The following is a 19,319-nucleotide window of genomic DNA, read 5'->3' on the forward strand; positions in this document are numbered from 1 at the left end:
GGTGTGAGGTGATACCTCATTGTAGTTTTGATTTGCATTTCTCTGATAATTAGCAATGTTGAGCATCTTTTCATGTGCCTATTGGCCATCTGTGTGTCTTCATTGGAGAAATGTCTATTTAGGTCTTCTGCCTGTTTTTTGATTGGGTTGTTTGTTCTTTTGTTATTGAGTTGTGTGAGCTGTTTATATATTCTGGAAATTAAGCCTTTGTCAGTTGCATTGTTTGCCAATATTTTCTCCCAGTCCGTAGGTTGTCTTTTCATTTTGTTTATGGTTTCAAAAGGATATGTTCTTTTATTTCACTTGGAAAGAGGGTTTCCACTTTGGAGACAAGAAGGGAGGCATTTGGGGCAGAGGTAGCGGCCAGACCAAAGGTGTGGAGGTGAACGGCATGAATTAGAACACATCTGTCACCAAGGACGGCAATGGAGGGCATCACACGGTAAATGGTAATAGCAGTAGCTGCTGTCCCCCGGGACTTCACCCAGGCCCAGCATGGCACTCAGCCCTCTCTGCACCAGTGGCCACATTTAATCCACCCCAGGGACTCTGGGCACTGGGAGTGTAACCGGTCCTTTCTGCAGATGAGGACACAGAGGTTCAGAGAGGTGGATTCCCTGTAATAAGATCACACAGCTAGAAAGTGCCAGAGTGGAAATCCGGCCCTGTGCCTGTGTGACTACGGAGGCCCCCATTCCACCTCCACTAGTGTTGCGGGGAATGGCAGAGGCCGCCCCTGAATCTCTTCAGGACTCTGTGAGCAGGAATGACTCAGCTCCAGCCAGGAACCTGTCCTCGTTGAGATCATGCAGGGGTCTTTAGGGAAATTCAGAGAAAAACCAGGGGGAGAGAGTAGATTGGGCGAGACCCAGAGGTTATTCTTTCATTTATTCATTCAACAAATATTTTGGGGCACCTGCTGCATGCCAAGCACTGTTCCAGGCACTGGGATACAGTCTGTTTTGGGAGAGACGGACACTAAATAGGAAACCAGTAACATTCCTAATGTGTTGAAAATGAGACAAATAAAGACCTTCACGGAGATTGTATTCTGCGGGAGAAAAGTCCCAAAAGGAAATAGAGGCATGACTGTCAAGAGAAGGAGGACTGGAGGGCGAGTCCCCAGACACAGCAAATCTCCACCAGACGGTTCCTGCTACTTTCAGGGCTTCTAAAGCCTGCTCTGGCCCCCAGGGCAATGGGAAGGATTCGGGTTCTGGAATTAGACAGACTAGAATTCAAATTTAGCCATGGCCACTTCCTCCCTGTGACCGGGGGCGAGTCATCTACCCTCACCAAGCCTGCAAAATGGGGGTGATAATTCTCACGTAGGGTTGCCGTGAAGTTGAATGGTACATACATGCAGTGCCTAGCATAAGTGAGCACTCAAATATACTACAAATCACATCCTGGCTGCGTGCACGCGTGTGTTTGTGTGTGTGAGCATGCACACGCAGAAGGTGGGTCACCCAAGCCAGCTCCTTGGGGTTGGGGACTGTGCCTGCCTGACCCTCCAAAGTATTCCTTTACAACTTTAGCCTCATCCTTTCCTCCCTTCCTCTTAGACGTTTATTAAGACACCCAGTAATAGGATACCCCTGCTTCCTTGAACCCTCCCCAAAGCACCCAACACAAGCCCAGATTCTCTAAGTCCTTTCTAACACCCTCTTCCTGAAACACCCTGCAGTTCCCAGCTTTGTGTGCTCTCTCGTTGCAACAAGACAATCTGCCTTTGCTCAACTACAGGTGCTTTCTTTGGCTGGAGGGCATGGTACATGGGAAACCCAAAATGTCCATCCCCTTGAAAAATGCATTTGTCTCAACTAAACGCAGCCCCACAGGGAGGGCAGCTGGACCTGGTCCCTGGCACAGCAGGAAACAGCCCTGGAGGGAACTGAGAGAAAAAGTAGCCAAAGGAAGCAGCTTCTGGAACTACAGCCCCTGCCCCTTGGAGACGTCTCCTCTGGCAGGAGGAGGGACAGACGGACAATTGTGGCAAGGTTGGAAGTGGGCTGGTGCAGGAAGTGTCACGCCATTTCTCACTGGCTTTCATTTTAACTTTGCATGTTTTAATGTGAAATGTAATTACAGATGCTGAATTACAGTGGCGAGCTTGTCAGGGCTAACTAATCAATTAGTCAGATTTATAAGTATTTTGGTTCTTGGAGATCTATAACCCTAATGTGTCATCTCAAAGCACGGAGAAATTCCTGTCCTGCTGGTTTGCTCTCTTGGGGAGCTGTAGGGTTGGGAGAACCTTAGGCAGCCTGAAGACCCATACCTACCTCTGAGGTCCCACCGTTTTGAAATCTGTGAAGGCTTTGGCGTAGGAACCCAGAAATGTCAGGTACACACTCTTCCACTACCTTTGTGGGAAGCCATGGCAGACATTACTAATGGATTACCAAACTCCTTCCTGCTGAATCTGGATCCAGCCTCAGGCTCCTTCTTACACAGCGCCACACGCCACCACTACCAATCAGTTGGAATTGGCATTTCTTGCCCATCCCTGGGATAAGCTGCTCCCCTGTCTCAGCAGAACAGGGCTGGGAAAGGAAGCTGGATTCCGATCTAGAAGGCCCAGGTGGAGTGCTGGGTTTTCAGCTTGCTGACTACTGCACATTGGATTCATCACTCTACCCGAGGGGGTGCCAGTTTGTCCAGGAAAAGTGAGGGTGATAATCCAGGATGAACAGCCATATGTCAATTAAATGTGAACGTCCATTGCCTACTCTCAAATTCTGTACAGGTTAAACACGCAACAGAGGAGAAAGAAGGATGCCAGCAATTCCCAATATCTTGTGAAAAGCTGGCATGATTACCCGCTGGGGGCACCGCGGCAGAGCCACGATCATTTTTCTTCCCTCTGCTGTTGCCCCAGAATGGAAGCCAAGCGTCCACATTCAGGCTGCACAGGGGCTACACTCCAGACAGCCAGCTGTCTCCAACCAAAGGAACACAAGGCACATTCCCCAGGCTTCAAGACTTGGGAGGGGCCCCGTGGCTTTGGCTACTGGCGGTGCCTTCCCCTTGGGCTGCTCTCTTGGCTCCAAACATCCCAAGGGAGGTAGATGATTTATTATAAGCAGGGAAAGCAGTTGTCAATTTCTTTACACTTTTTCAATCATGTTTATTACACAAGTAAGCCTTTGTCAAATCCAACGCAAATTCACTGTAAAAAAAAATTAGAAAATTAAAACAAATATAAAGTTAAAATCACCCAATAATCCTGAGATTTAAAGATAAGTATTATTAACAAACAGAACAGATTCTTGCATTTTTTCCCCTATGGTATACAAACACACACTTTTTTTTTCAGGATTTGGATCATTCTGTACATACCATTTTATAACTTGGATTTTTTTTTTCACTCAACAGATGGTGAACACTTTTCCATAGTAATAAATACATAGGCACCATCATTTTCAGTATCTTTATGATATTTCATATAGTCCCTTATTATTAAATATTTCTTTAATCATTAACTCCCTACTGGACATTTGTTTCCAATTTTTCTTTGTAATGAGCAGCACGCACTCATGATAAAAAAAAAAAAACAAAGAAAAAAACTCAATGACTCCACTGACAGATGTATTTTCTTCGGAGAAATTCTCAGACACGGAATTGCTGGGCCAGAAGGATGCACATTCTGAGGACTTTAAAAGGCATTGCCAAATTGCCCTCCTGAAAGGTCGGACCTGTCTCCAGTCCCCTCCACAGCGGAGAGTCAACGTTTCCCTCTCCCCGCTGAAGTCTGCAGGTGGAGAACCACACGCTCCAAACTCTCTCCAGCTGCCGGTCCTGCAGCACATCCCTGAGGGCTGCAGGAATCAAGTTCCTCCCCTCCCACACCCAAACCCAAAGCACCTAAGAGAGCCCATTGCCAGGCAGGGCCAGGGTCCCGATGCCACCCAGCATGGCCACCCACAGACCCTGACCTCCTCCCCTTCCACGTAGGCGCCTGGATGTCTTTTCTCGGGGCCTGCCGCCCACACCTTGTGACGGGACGGCGCACTTCTGAGTTATCGGCAACCTTATTTCCCTCTACAGCTCCTACGGCGTTAACAGATGTACGCCCGTCTGAGGCAGTCATGCGGCAAGAGACTTTGGGGCCAATCCTTTCCGTTTTGACAGTGTGTAATCGAGGTGAAGCCATAAATTTTATAAACAAGAATAAACGACCCTTAGCAACATATGTCTGCTCGACCCTTCCAAGGTGATCGTAAATAAAAGCACTTGCTGGCTAAGGAGGGACGTAGCACTGCAGATGGCCACAGACGAGGGCCGGAGATCTGTGCTTTGGGAGTATCTGGTGGGGCTGGGGATAGGACCCCAAGGTCCTGGGTCAGCTGGACGCCTTATTCAGTCTGTTCCCCAGGCTGCCTTCGTCCTGGTGCCACCTGCTTCTCACCCTTCTTCGGAGAGGTAGCTTGCAGCATGGTCCTCCGGTTTATGGTCCCCTCGCCTCCTCTGCCCCGCTTAAGTGTCAATCACGGCCTCTGTCCCCCTGTGGGACTCTGAACACCAGGCTTCTCGTCCCGGCTCTGCTGCTGCCCACAGAGGGCCCTCGGGCGTTGATCCCTTTTGGTCCTCACTGTTCTGTGACCGGGTCACCCTCCCTTTCACCTTGGCATGGTGTTCCTGCAGCCACGTCCGCAGGGCTGACTGGGCCCAGCCCCCCAGAGGCCTCCCATCTCCTGCCGGCAGGAAGTCTAAGCAAACCAGAGGCACAGCTCAGTGCCTCCGCGCTTCACCTGGGCCTGAGCTATTTGAAAGTGCTTTGAATCTGATTCAACTAGAGCTACAATTGTTTTTTTTTTTTGGGCCAGGCCCACGGACATATTTCCTGAACCTTTGGAAGTTGGTGTATTATCCCCAGCAATAACAGATGAGGATTCAGTGATTATGTGATTTCTTCAAGGTGACTCAGCTAGGAAGTGGCAGAGCAGGAACTTGAATTCAAAATAATAATAATAACAATAACAATAACAATAACAATAATAATAATAATAATAATAATAATAATAATAAACCAACTGTAATAATAGCAGCTAATATGTGACGGGGCACGCTAAGCCTTTTAAACTTTGCCTCATTAAACTTCCCCCGTGGCCCTGTGGAGTAGATGTTTTTATCATTCCCATGTTACAGATGAAGAAGCAGGTCCAAGAAAGATGGAAGGACTTGCCCAGAGTCATGACACTAGAAGGTGACAGAGCTGGTCTTGAACCTTAGTCGGCCTGAGGCCAACACCCATGCCATGAGTTTGACTGTTGCTCACACAGTCTTGCAGGGAGCAAATGTCCTCCGGCAGCATCCCCGGCCGGCTCCAATGCTCCTTCTCACACTGCGAGTCTGGGGCCCTGCACACCCCGCCACGAGACCGTCCAGCGGCCTTGTGAACAGATTCGCTCCTGAAGCGGCTGTTGCCCTGGTTCACTTAAAGCAGTCAGTCTTCTCCGGGGCTTCCACGGACTTCCTCGGATTGGATGCGGATTGTGTGCACGTGTGTGTGTCTGTCTTGGGGAAGGGTGCATGTAGCCTTCATCAGAAGTTTCTGACTCTGTGGAGTAGGAAAGCACTGGGACATCCCCAAAGTCCATGAGTGACCCCTAAACTTCCAAATCCTGTGTCCCCAACCAGCCCATCTCCTGCCTCTGCTTGTGCCCAAGCGGTGTCTTCCACGATGGACTGCCAGAGGAGAAAAGTGACAGGCCAAGGCCAGTGAAAACCGCGCCCAGCTGGGCTGCAGAGAATCCAGTCCTCTCCCTGAGCAAGATCGGACCAGCATGGGTCCAGAATTGCCATCGAGACTCCTGGGCCCAGCCTGAGGGGAGGGATGTGCCACACATCCCCCCCAGGCACTGATTTATGTAGCATTCATGTGGAATTTATTAGACAAAGGATTTTATTCAATTAAACTTGAAATGCATCTGGCTTCTTAAAGGTTCAGTAGTGATAACTGGGACAGAGTGATCATAAAACTGGATGGGTTGTCGGAGGAAGGTGTGGGGGAGGGAACTGGGAGATGAGGGTGACATTGCAGCTCACGGGGGATTCGGAACCGGGGACGTTTGTCATTGGGATGTGTAACAAGTTCGGGCTGCGAAAATTACTCGGTGAAAAATGCACATTAACAATAGCCATGAAATATCAGTTAAGGGAAACTAGGTTGAGAAATGAGACAGCAGAATCTATTAGGACCTGACATTGTTCTCGGCGGCCCGGGTCGTGATTAAAATGACTGTCAAGTGGCGGTAGGGGGAGGCAAGGAGCCCTGGGCCCCGAGTTACGGGGCAGCGTCCTGGGCCCACATCTTGGAGCTGACTCCCTGACATAGGTGGTTCCCGAGTCTGTTTCCTCCCCCGCAAAGAGGACAGAGAGGGTGCCGCCCTCAGGGCTGCTGTGGGGTTTAAACCAGATGATGTCTGTGGAGCCCCTGACCTTGGGCCTGACAGATGTCAAGCCTTTGACAGTGCCAGCCGGCATTATTATTGTGGTGGCTTCTCGCCACTGGAATATCCTTCTGGCTGTGGCAGTAGATCCGATCCCAAGAGCCAGACCTGGACCAGGGGGAGGCAGGTAAGCACTTTCTTGGGTGCGAAATGTATGGGAATGCCCCCCAAATCCAGGTAGCAAGAGAAACACTTTCATGCAATATTTTAAAAAATCAAAATTATGTCCCCTAAAATCTCTGATCCACAAGATATTACAATTATAAATAAAACAGCCTGCTGTTTCTCTCCCGATGTGTGTCACTGTGCCACAGGGACAGTCATTTATGAGGGTGACAGTGGTTGCAAACTGGCTCGCTGTACAGTCAGGGGGAGCTTTGGTTAACTTTTCCTGCTGGACTGGAGACCCGGGAGGATGTTTTGGTAGGTGTACAGGGGGAATACAGTCTTCCTTTTGCTTCCGGTTCCCACGTGGCTGTGTAAGGCACTGTGGAGGAGCAGACATTTCAAACCAGCCCGTCTCCTGGGTCCCCCAAGCAGGCTTCCTCAGTTCTCCCCAGGTGGCGGCCCAGGAGACACCTGTGCCTGCACGTTTCTCGGGGATGTTTGCTGGTGGAAAGGAAGATGCAGAGGGCGCAGGGCCTGGGAACCCGGGGTTCCCAACTGGCCTGCGACAGCCCCTCCCGGCAAGGGCTGGTGGGTGTGGGATTTGGCAAGAGGCAGAAGGCCTTGTTTCAAGATCATCCTGTTAGGGCACTGCATTTGCTCAAAGAGCTTCTCCCGTCCTTTGCAGGATGTTTGACCACGGCGGGGACTGCGGGGCTGTTGCTTCATTATACACGTCTTGCTTCTTCTGGAAAGGTGTTGAGGTGTGGGCAGGATTGAGGGACGATGGATTTGCTGCAAGCTCTTGGAACACACTCCTCCCCGGCCCAGCCTGAGTGCCTGCCTGGCAGTGAACCGCTTCAAGCCTACCTCTGTATTGTGTTCAGTTCTGTTCACACTAACAGAGCGCCTGCCCTGTACCCAGCCTGGCACTGATCCCTGGGCGGGGCAGGGCCATGTCCTGGAGGGTTTTCACTTGTGCTCACGGTCACCTGCATCATCTCGGCCACTTGGCCCGAGGCTTAAGAGGGCCGCTGCAGCCTGCCAGGAACGCAAGGACCCAGAAGGAACCAGAGAACATATTCCTCCAGCAAAATTAGCAGGCAAAGTGATGAGAATAAAAGCAGAAGCAAGCACAGAACTCATCATTTTAATGTTCTCTGACTTGCCGGCAAGGACAGCTGGAGTGACCAGCCTTTCCAAGCCTCATGATAATAAGCAGGCGCTCAGGAAATAAAGGACGACCCGACGGGGTTCACCGGGCATTTCCACCCTGACAGTTAGCAAGGGCCTGCCCTTCCCTAGTCACTTCCTGCAGTTAGCAGCATGGAATCTTCAGGTGCTCGGGGCTGCCTCCTCGACCTTCATAAATATCCCCCTTCCCAAGGACACAGCTGGCACTGGCAGTATCATTTCATGGCAGGAGGGCGCGTGGTTGACAACTGAAATGAAATACAGCGGTGGCCTGGATCTCAGAGGCATAAACCAGTCAAGTGCAGCATCAGAGAAGTCACTCTGGCCTGGGTCAGTGTCCCTGGAAGCAGAAGATCTCAGCGCCTCAAGCTGAACACGGTCCACCTCAGACCCTGGACCCCACCCCGCTGGGCAGGGCGTGACCTCCTTAAAGCGGCAATGCCCCTCTCACCGGGTCTCCGCTCCTTGATGGAGGAAGAGTCCCCTTGAGGGAGGGTTCTCCAGGCTGCACCCCCACCGTGTACACACTTCAGGCCAAGTGTTTCCGAGGCCTTGCCTGTCAATCTGCAGCTGTCCTCCACTCATGAAGATGGGTGGCTCATAGGTGACTAAACTTCCCAATCCTGTCTGCCTTCCCCTTTATAAATGTGACAGTTAAAGCCCCTTTGGCACAGGTAAATCACAATTACATTTCCGAGGGCCTCTGGTACTGTTCCAAATCCTCACACAACGAGCTGGCAGTGGAAGGACCTCCCCTTTCTCCCTCCAACACACACACATACACATACACACACACGCACACACATGCACACGCACAGCTCAAGCCTTTTCCACTTTTATTCTTTTTCCTGTGTGGCTTCTCACTGAAGCAATCACTTTATCTTTCTTTCCTGCAACACTGAATTCCTCCCCACTTCCTGGAAGCCCGAGGAGAGCCCAGGGGAGCGAGAGCAGGACCTCCCTCAGCCACAGCTCCTGAGGGAAGTGGCGAGGCTCCGAAAGGAAGCCAAGTGTGGATGGAGGACCAGCCTCCAGCCCCGCTGGGTTTGGTCTTCAGGAATCAGGACACGGAGGGCAACTCTCCTCTTCACCAGCGTCACCACGGAGGAGCCTGCAAAGCTCCTTTTTCCCGTGATTTCCAAGTGCGTCAGGCTTGGTCCAACGGGTCATTTTTCTTGTATATTGTTTCTGGAATCCCCTCCTTCATGGCAGCGTATCTGGCTAACGTGAAGAGATAGTCGCTGAGTCTGGAGGGGCAGGGAGAGGCAAACACAGTGATGTGAGCCCAGACATCAGTGCTAACTAGGTCGTTCCTCTATGAGCCTTCAAGGAGGACACATCAGTCCCGCGCCCCCAGGAGCATTGGGCGGGACGGTGGATGCTCAGCCAACCTGGGCTTAACAGATGGCGTGCGAGGCCGGCTTCTGGGAGAGCCCAGCGCCTGACTGGTGCCAGGGCTGGGGCGGTTCCTGCAGGACCAGGCTGCTACCCTGCCTGACCTCACAGGGCTGGCGACTCTGGGCCACTCGCTGGTTTCTGCACCTTCCAGTGACCAGGACTGGCGGCTCCCAAAATGGGGCGTGCACACGAGTCCCCCGGCATCCTGGAGCTGTGCAGTTCTCATTCAAGAGGACGGGCTGGGCCAGGGCTGGGCCAGGCCTGGGATTCAGCGGGTCTACACTGCACCCAGGTGATGCTGGCACTGCTGGTCTGAGGACCCCACTTTGAGGAGAGGGGGCTGGGCGCAGGCTTCTCAGCCTCACCACCTCTGGCATTCGGGATCATCCCCTGTGGCTGGGTAACTCCTTGTGGCGGGAAGGGGCTGTAGTGTGCATTGCAGGACACTGGGCATCACCCCTGGCCTCCACCCACTCGATGCCAGTGGCGTCCTTACCCAGCTGTTTCTAGGCATTGCCAGATATCCCAGTTGAGCAGCACCGGCCTGGAATGTTCTAGCGGGCTAGACTCTGGTGCCTCTCTCCCTTCTTTCTCTGACCCACTGGTGACGGGGCCTCGGGGCAGGGGTGGGCATGGAGAGAAACCAGAGAGGGAGGGAGCCTGCCCCTAGGGAGCTGGCAACAAGTCCACCGAGTTGCCGCCTCTCAGCTGTCCTGCGCTCGTTTCCCTCTGAGGCCAGCTCCACGCCAGGTCCTGCTGGAACCTACCCTGACCCATGCCCCTCCTGGTACCAGGTCCCCCTCCTCCCGATGTCTGCTGTCTCACTGTGGGGGAGGGGAGAGGGGGAGGGGAGGACACTGCTCTGAGTGTCCCCCCTCTCCCACCCCAGGTGGTCATGTGCTAGTTTCTCATCTGCTGGGTGATGCCTTCCTTGCTGAGGGAGTGAACTAGCTCAGCCCACACAAACTATGTGGGGCCACTGCTGTGACATGAATGGAAGGGTCCCCCCCTCCCCTTGGGCCCACTCCCCTCCGAGGAGGAAAGCAGCTGGTCAGGACCCATCAAAGGCCACACCATGTCCCAGAGGGAGGAGAAGCCAGAGTAAGGGGTAGACCCTGGCCGGGAGGTCACTTTCTGGACCCTCAGGTCAGCTTCTGGGGTCCCTCAGCTCTCACCTCGCCCCTGAGCCCTGGCCTGGCCCACACTGGGGTTGCACAAACCAGGGCTGGAGCAGGACCCGGTGGAGCAGGCCAACTGCGGGGCAGCAGGAGCCCTCCCTGGGCCGGCCTGGCTCCCTGGGTCCTGCGCCGATGGGCCCGCACTGGCTGTGCCTGGCTGCCTCCTTCGGTTCACCCCGGCCCGGGGCCTTGCGTGCAGGGGAATCAAAAAGGGTCTTACTCCTGCCGGGGCTCCCTGGTCAGTCACCACCACGGTACCTCCAAGTGGACCCCTGCTACCGCACCCGCCGGCCTTCTGTTCTTATGTTTTTCTTTGCTGGTTTTTACAGTAGCCTGTCCTGACAAGTTCTTCCCCTTACTAGGGAAAGGGACGGTCCCCACTGTGTCCTCAGCTGCATCCCCTTGCCCAGCACGGCCCCTAGCACACAGCAGACACTCAGTGGATACGAGGCAAATGAACGAGAGAATGAGGCCTGTTCTGTTGTTACCTCCCACGATGTGCCCACTTTTTCAGAGAGAAAGTCTTATCTGAGTACCTGTTTAAGAACTTGGCCACATTTGCATCCGTCTCACCTGTCTGGACAAGAGGCATGACACTGGAAGGAGGAGACACAGCATCACACTATGTTCTGGGCTCAACACGCTGTGGGCCCCGGGCTATGTCCCAAGCCAGCATTTTCCCACCCCACTGCCTCCTGACCGCACGGCCTTGCAGGATCTTTTAGGGGTCCCTCCTCTCCCTGATTCTGAGTTCGGGGACTGGAGCTGCAAGTGGCTGGAGAGCTGGCAGCTTCCACCTAGGCTCCCCACGACCACGGGGGTCCCTCTGGGCCCTTCTCCACCTGGCAGCCAGCACATCACCCCATGGCTCAAAACCCATCAGTGGCTTCCAGGAAAAGGCGGAGCCCTGGGGGCACACGAGGCCCTGCCTGGCCTGGCCTCGCTCAGCCTCTGGCCTCATCATGCCCCACCCCAACTCTGGACCCTTTCTGTGCTTTCAACACAGACTGTCCCCTCTGTCCTTGCTGCCCCCTCGCCCTGGGCACTGTCCACCGCCCCCCTCAAGGCTGGGCCACCCTGGCACCGAGCACCCTCTGTAACGGCCCTCATCACTGCTTGGAGGTTTGGAGCTCTTTCATTGATTCTGCTCGGCTGAGAGCCCCTCCCAGGAATGGGGAGCTGGGACACAGGGGACAGGAGTCTGCACTGAACATGCTTCTGAGCTTCCCACCACGCGAGTGTTATTATCATTACAAATAATCATCCAGACCCTCTGGGCCTCCCCCGCCCTGTTCGCAGAAGCTGCTTGTTTCTCCACCGGCTCTGATCTGGATGTGCAGTTACATCACCTGTCATCTGCCTGGTCAGGGATCACTGTCTCCCCTGCTCAACGTAGGGCTCTGAGGACAGGGACTAGGTCTGGCCTGGCGTCCATCCGGCATGGGGAGGGCGCCAGGAGATGTGTGGGTGAGCGGCTGGAGCGCCTGGAGCCGACCCTGCCAGGCCTGCCCGGCTCTGACCAGGTCCCCGGCCCTGGCCCCCTTACCGTCTCTCGGCTCGGCGGCACACGGCCCGACAGAGGTGCAGGGCGGAGCTGCACTTGCCTCCCGACTGAAAGGAGAAAGCGGGTGTTGGCTGGAGCAGAGGGGTGGGCGGGTGTGCCCACTGCAGACAGGGAGCTCCTCGGGCAGATGGATGGAAGGATGCTACACAGGCCCCGCCCCCAGCGGGCACTGTTCCACCTCCAGGGGGCCCTGCAGGGACGCACCCACAGGTATCCCCCCTCCAAAGTGGGTAGGGCTGGGGAGGGACTGGTGAGGGTGTGGAGGGGACCTGGGGGCTGGGGGACAGCTTCTGTCACTGCTGAGAGTTAGAGACGGACTGAATCAGTGCCTGTGTGCCTTGGTCAATACACTTGGCCTGCAGCCACCCCCAGGTTGAGGTGGTCCGGTACCTACGGGCAGGATGAAAGCCGTGAGAGGGGGCAGCTGGCTGGAGTATCTGTCGATCCATCGCTCCAGCTCCAGGATGGGCCCCTCCTCAAATGCGGCGAGTTCTGCGGAGCCGAGAGCAGGCTGCTGCCCCAGGAACATGAGGGACCCGCCCCCTGTCCCTTCCACCCAGGTGCCCCGCACACCATTCCACTGGATCAGAGGGCCCTTCCCTCGCAGGTTCTGCAGGCCCGGTGACAGAGGACCCCCGACACTCAGGAGACAGTCCCCCCACCCCCTGCCCTCGGGCTGAGGCCCCCGCTGGGCCCACTGAGCACACATGGCAGGTTCTGGGAGAGAATTACTTAAGTGAGCTTCCCTGGCCGAGGAGCGTGGTGTCGCCAGGGCAGAGCCGACGTCCTGCAGGGAGCACTGGATCTGGGGAAGGAACAGAAGGCGCAGATGAAGACCTAGTCCCGCGGGCCAAGCGGGGCCAAGTGAGTCCACGTGCGGGGGGCACCGACGCCCCGGCCAGGCAGGTGGGGCTGTCAGACCTCTAAGGAGCTGGCATTAGAGGCTAATGAGCAAACTGCCTGAACCTGCAGCACAGCCTGCCCTGTTGAGAGGGGACCTGGCTCCCTTGGGGACATCTGGGTGGTGCACAGGGCAAGAATAGCCCCGGGTTGATACCACTGCACTTTACATCTCCCTCCCCGAGTACAAGCCTCACCGCTCGCCTGCAAAGGAGGGTGATGTCTGTACGTCCCCATTTTACAGATGAAGAAACCGAGGCTCAAAGAGGGAGAGGGACTAGTCCCAGGTGACACAGGGAGGAAGTAAAGGTCAGATGGCAAATCCAGTTACAGCCACCAGGCCTTGGGGGTGAAAAATCCCAGCTTGGGGTGAGACAATGTTACTCACTTTCTGAAGCTCTTCAGCAAATGGGTGGCCCTTTTCCATGATTAATTCCATAGCAAACCTATGAGGAAAAAGGAAAAAGAATTTGCTGCAGGCCCCGTCTTGCTGTAAAGCCACGCATGCTCAGGTGACAGGCGGGCTAGCTAACTGAACTGTCATAGGAAGAGTGTCATTTTCCTGCCAACAGTCAGAACATCACAGCCCTCCCCATGGTGAGGGGTATTTGTTTCCTCACTGCTCATCCAGTCAACAGCTCCTCTTTCAGTGCCACTCTGGCCAGGTCCAGGCGATTCAGTCCGAACCGAAGTGACACAGGCCCTGGCCAGCAGGAGTGGGAGACATGAATTGGATACCACATGGCTCAAAGTGACGCTGCAAACTGAGGTCAGTGCTCTGAAGGAAAGGGCCAGAGTCCTGGGAAACTTGGCCTTGGTCAGGGTTCAGGAAGGGCTTCCTGGAGGAGGCGATGCTGGAGGCGGGACTCTGAAGGCTGATTAGGAGTTCCCTGGTAGGGCCAGGTCAGGCAGGAAAAGCGAAGTGCCCCTGATGCAGGCCAGGACCCTGGCTCTGGCCTCCCTCAAAACCCTGCAGCCCCTTCAGTCTCAGTCAGGGTCCTGGTAGGGAACAGACAGTGGTGTGTTCATAGGGTTCCCAGAGGAAAAGGGCCATAACAGAGTGGGGAGGGTTGTGGGAACTAAGGATGGGTGGCAAAGATGAGCAGAAGCAGGAGCCTGTGGGGGTTGGGGAGGAGGGGGAAAGGCACTACCGACCCTGGAGAAAGCTGGATGCTGGGCAGGGGCCACCGCCAGGAGCCTGGCAGCTGGGACAGAGCCGGCAGAGAGCCCAGATCCCGCCAGAGCCACATGCAGCTGGGGCCGGGGTAACACGTATCCCCCACCTCTCACTCCCATCTGATCTCCTGCTGGTGCCTCCCGTGGGCTGGGCCAGAGGCAAGAGACAAGGGAATCAGGGTGAAACCATCACCAGGGGATGAAGGCCAGCCTCCCAGGCACAGGAGAATGGCTTTGACGGGGCCAACAAAGAAGTACAGCGCATCTTCTAGCCCATCTTATAGTCAGAACTAAACAAACACACATGGAAGCTGTCTAGTGTTTGTCTTCCCCTCTGGATGGCAGGGAGGGGGTCTGTGGGCTGGGACAGGGGTGGAGGCCTGGCACACATGAGGGATTCGTGGACATAGGCCAGCGTGTGCCCCTCTGTGCTCACTGCAGCCCAGCTCCCATCACAGGTAGCTGCCCCTAGAGCATCTGTCTGCTCCGCCCTCGGCACCCCGCCCCCAGGCCGTGGGCTGAGGCTCCCTGCTCAGCAGTGGGGGACTGGGGGCAGGGGAGGGCTCAGAGATGCTCCATCAACATCTGACAGCGGGAGAATCCACAACTGAGCTTTTGCCAGCCTCCTGCCCCACATCATCTGAGAGATGATGGCTGGCTGACTTGCTCATTCTAAACAGCCGATGCTGGATCCCACCTTCCTGCCCCTCTGCCCACTTCATCCTGTGTCTGCCTCCCCGGCTCCACACCCTTCCCACACACACCAAGCGTCTGCCTTCTCCACTCTGCTGGCAGACGACCTACACCTTCCACCGTCTGTCCTGCAAATCTCCCTTAGGCCCATCACTGAGAAATGGCAGCCATGGACAGGTAAGTTTTAATAATTAATAATAACAATATCTAGCATTATTATTACTGGTGCTAGGCACTGTCCTAAGGGTAAAACATGGAATTATCTCATTTAATCCCCACCAGAAGCCAATGAGATGGATACTATTACTATGATCATTTGACAGAACAGGCAACTAAGGCTCAGAGAGCCTAGGTGATTTGCGTGAAGTCACACAGCCAGTCAGCTGTCGGAGAGAATTTGAACCCAGATGTGTCTGATTCCCACGACCTTCACCCACAAGGTCACATCAGAGCTCGGAACCAGTCACTGCAGCTCACACTGTCAACAGCTTGCATAGCACAGTGAACTGTACTTTGTTCTCAAATATTTGCTGCCCCCCCCCACCCCTGCTGCTGTCCGATGTGTCCACGTGCCTGGCTCTGGCCAGTGAAATGTGAGCAGATGTGATGTGTCACATCGTGGAAGCTTTAAGGGCCAGTGTGGGCGTGATTATGATCTCCCTTCCCTCTGCCCCAATTCCGTTCCAGACAGAGGCTGTCCGGCCAGCCCAAGTCCCAGAGTGAAGGCCACATGGAGCAGAAACACCCGACCCACAAGAGGATGAAATAGCCTTTGGTGGTGTAAGCCATGAGATCTGGGGATTGTTTGTTACCCCAGCATGGCCTGGCCGATCCTAATTCCCGAGCCCACCTTCTAAGCTCTGGCCATGTATATGATTATTCAGAAAACAAGATTCATGAAAGGAATCACGTCTGATGCACTGGATACTGTGCTCAACTCACCTCTCACTTAACACGTGCACCTCAAAGGCATGCACATACTCACGAGGACAGCGAGGGAACAGGGACAGAGGGGTGAGGGGCCGAAGCCGGCACGGAGGCAGACGGGAAGGGCGTCTGCAGCCCTGCAGCCTTGCGGAGCTGACCAGCTGCCCCTGCGCCCCCAGGATGAGGCAGGTTCGTCAAGGGCTGGCAGCCTCCAGGACTGGCCGGCGCTCTGGAGAGCCGCGTATCAATCACGTCCACTCAGACCCGACCTCAAGGCCAATCCCGTCCCCCTTACCCGATGGCTGAACTTAATTCATCTGTAGTGCCCACGGCTTCAAACACCTGGTCATCTTTCGGTCTCCTTTCTCCAGTGAAGGTGCTAGAAAACCCTGTGGAAAATGTTTTGCCACTGAAATTAAAGATTTTTTTCCCTGATGTGCTCTTTTAAAAAATTTTCCACTCGAGGTATAACAAACACAGAAAAGTATTCAAATCATAAGTGGACAAGTTGATGAATTGTTAGTAACTGAAATACACCTTTGTGATCAGCACCTCAATCAAGAAACAGAATATAAGCGTCACTCTAGAAGCCCCCGTGTACCCTGTTTCAGTTACTATCTCCCAGGGGTAACCACTGTCCTCTTCTTTCCTGATATGCTTTCATTTGAAACCTAAAAATCATGGACTAACCATCCTGCTAGAGAAATAAAATATGTACATGTTGTATGCACACTATAATGATATTTCACATAAAATCCAAGTCCTCTGTATCTTTACCTAGGTCACATTTCCCACCTTGCTCTCCCAATCACCGAGGAAGAGAAAACCTGCTCTGACAGCCCAGAGCTGGCCCAGCACCATTAGACTGGCTCTGATGCCGCCAGGCACTGGCCCGGCACTCACAGGTAGGCTGTGGGCTTCTCCTGTGATGGGCCACTTTAAGACTGGGATGGATTAAGACCTAAACAAGACCACTCCATGATCATGCCTGAGCACAGAACATGGTCCAAACTAAAAAAGGTGACCAAGCGTCCCCCTTTCCCAGCTAATGTGACTGCTGCTGCTTGATCAATGACAGCCCTAGACCTCTTTGTCCCTTGCACCTTCTAGATAAAAACTATTAAGATCCCCAATGACCATCAGCCCTGCTTTGTGACAGCATCCGATCCAGAGCAAAGCCCCACTTCCCCAAATTCTCCCCAAATCACCTAATACCAGCCCAATCGGATAGATCTGATGGTGTGCCATCTCCCTAGTTGTAATGAGTTAACTGACCCTTTTGGGGGGAGGGTGTTAATTAGGTTTATTTATTTATTATTTTATTTTTTATTTAACTGATATACCGGGGATCGAACCCATGACCTTGTCCACACTAGGGGTGTGCTCTACCACTGAGCTATACCCTCCCCACCTTGGCCCTTTTTTATTTGACTAGACTGTCCTTGGAGTCTTTGGCTGGAGGGCATCGTCCCTGCCTTCTGTTTGTCATGCCTTTCCATCTTTTCTTTTTTTTTTATCATGGTAACATATACATAAACATAAAAATTTACTCTTTTAACCATTTTCAAGTGTACAATGGCATTAACTACATCCTAGGCATGTTTTTAACCTTTTTACTACATAAATGTACCCCCAAAGCAATATATACTAATGATCTGCCTGGTTTTACACTTTAGAAAATGACACATTCTTCTGCATCTTTTCCTATACAACATCGCATTCTGGTATTTTTTAAATTATCAAAGTTAATATATGCTCATTACAAAAAAACAACAGCATAGGATAAAAGTGGGTGCAGGAAACAATGAAAACCTGCCTGTTCATTCCCCTCTCCCACAATTCAATCTCTCTCCTGGGTAATAAATAGTTCAAGGTGTAACCTTTCACAATGTTCTATGCATATCTGGACACATATAAATACACACACACACTTTGATCCAGTGGACTCCAATTATTTGGATTGTTTTGCAATATGCTTTTATCACATAATATATCTTGGCCATCTTTCACTTCACATCACATTTTGATCTGTCACATAGTTTTTAATGTCTGCAAAGAATTGGAGAGAACTTTACGGTGGAAACTGCTATTTTGGGAGCCTGTCTTTCTTTGCATTTTTCACCTGTCCCCACCATACCTTTGTCTCCTGTTTTAGTGTAAATCTTGGGGATCTTGGGTGTCTTCGAGGAAGGCTGTGGCCTAAGAAGAAATAGACATCAAGAGGTGGTGAGTAGGGATGGTGCAAACAGTGGGTCACCGCCTTTAGTGGGTCACAGCTTGCTACCCGAACCCTCAAAGGCAGCATTTACCACTCTCTGCTGCGATCTCTTCTGCTTATATCTTTCCCCTCCCTCCCTCGTAGTTTTCAGCACTTTGTGGGCAAGCTCTGTGTCTTCCCACATCGACAGCTGCACAGTAGCTAACATAGTGCATTGCTCAACACAGATGCTCAATAAACATTGGCTGAAACAATGTACTGATCACTCCCCATAGTCCCTGCACTGTGCTATGTGAATTACTGGCATTATCTCCTGGAATTATCCCTGGAATCTCTCCCAAGCCCTAAAGGGAGCCATTATCTATGACCTTCATTTTACCATGGAGGCATCTGTAGCTCACAGGATGAGATTTGCCTTCCTAGAGCACCCAGGGAAGAATTAGTAGGGCTGGGGTTCTTGCCCAAGACTATCTTACTCCACACCCCAAACTGTTACCGCTGCTCTACCCAAACTCTGACCCTCTACTCCAGCAAGTCAGAGCCTCTTAGTGGAAGAGAGGGTACAAGTTGGGGTAGAGTACCCAGGACCACTTCCACACCATGAGGCTTCAAATATACTCCAAAATGAAGAATTGCCAAAACAGGGTTCGAAAACTGGCATTTTCAAGTAGCAACATAACACCTTTAATGCAGACTTCAACATTAAAATGTGACATTAAGAGGTTATTCCAGGTTAAATTACTGGAGCTATGAAATACATTAATCCATTGTTAAATTAGGTTCTGAGATCCAGGAATGGGGTGCAGGTTTCAAGTTATATGATGACAGCCATCTTTTGATCGCGTTGGTGTATCTCTTCGTGTTGGTATATCTCTTCGTGTTGGTGTATCTCCGCCTCGAAAAGTATACACTGGTTTGGAGACAGGTCAAAGTCTGAATTGAGGCCCCTCCTGATTGTGAGGCCGGGCAAGATGGTCCTCCTGGCCCACATGGGATATGCCCTGTCCTGATTGATGCTGGGCTTCGTTTGGACTTGTCTTAAGCCAAGAAATCTTGGTCTCCCGCTTCGAGGGTGCCCACGTTGCCATGGTGACGTCAGGACTAAAAGAAGACGTCACCTGGCAATTGCTGCGGCGCCCTCCCAGTGGTGTGACGTAACCGTGGCGACAACACAATTTACGGCAGGTATCTGAACTCCCTCCCAGCCAGGCACTCACCTGTCCCCGTCTCCCACGCCCTGGGGGCCACGGCTCTGGAAACGGGGACATAGTAGCCTGCGGGCGCCGAGGCACCCACGCAGGCCAAGGCGACCTCCCGGGCCCCAGGCAGCCATGCGCCAGGCCTCTGTTCGAGAGCTGACTCCGCCAGGCTCCCGTCCAGGTCGCGGGATGACTCCACCTACCGCCGACCGCGCCACAGCTCAGCCGCCATCTTCCATTGGTCCGTGGCTCTCGCCCCAGGGCGGGGCACTTCCAGAGACTTGTTTTCCATTGGTTTACGGAAGGAGATGG

The 19,319-nt window shown here is 53.2% G+C and overlaps 1 protein-coding gene across 1 annotated transcript; it reads right to left on the bottom strand.

Annotated features, from left to right (window-relative positions):
* Positions 1-8,576: 8,576 nt before the first annotated feature.
* On the bottom strand, positions 8,577-19,200 carry MMAB (metabolism of cobalamin associated B). Its single transcript, XM_006176145.2, has 9 exons — positions 19,026-19,200; positions 17,728-17,789; positions 15,886-15,979; positions 13,183-13,240; positions 12,627-12,699; positions 12,289-12,386; positions 11,877-11,941; positions 10,867-10,926; positions 8,577-9,001 (listed from the first exon to the last, which is right to left on the bottom strand). Exons 1-9 carry the CDS (start codon positions 19,139-19,141, stop codon positions 8,902-8,904), a joined length of 726 nt encoding a protein of 241 aa, XP_006176207.1. The 5' UTR covers positions 19,142-19,200; the 3' UTR covers positions 8,577-8,901.
* Between the last annotated feature and the right edge of the window lie 119 nt (positions 19,201-19,319).

This window comes from Camelus ferus, chromosome 32 (genome assembly GCF_009834535.1).
Source record: "Camelus ferus isolate YT-003-E chromosome 32, BCGSAC_Cfer_1.0, whole genome shotgun sequence".
NCBI lineage: Eukaryota > Metazoa > Chordata > Mammalia > Artiodactyla > Camelidae > Camelus > Camelus ferus.

Bases quoted from the DNA above. Each gene is read 5' to 3' on its own strand.
- MMAB (XM_006176145.2), bottom strand. From the start codon at position 19,141: ATGGCTGCCTGGGGCCCGGGAGGTCGCCTTGGCCTGCGTGGGTGCCTC. The intron at 15,980-17,727 runs GTATGGTGGGGA...CATTTTCCACAG, and splicing joins CACTAAAACAGGAGACAAAG to GGTTTTCTAGCACCTTCACT. The intron at 12,387-12,626 runs GTAATTCTCTCC...TCGGCTCCGCAG, and splicing joins GGCCAGGGAAGCTCACTTAA to AACTCGCCGCATTTGAGGAG.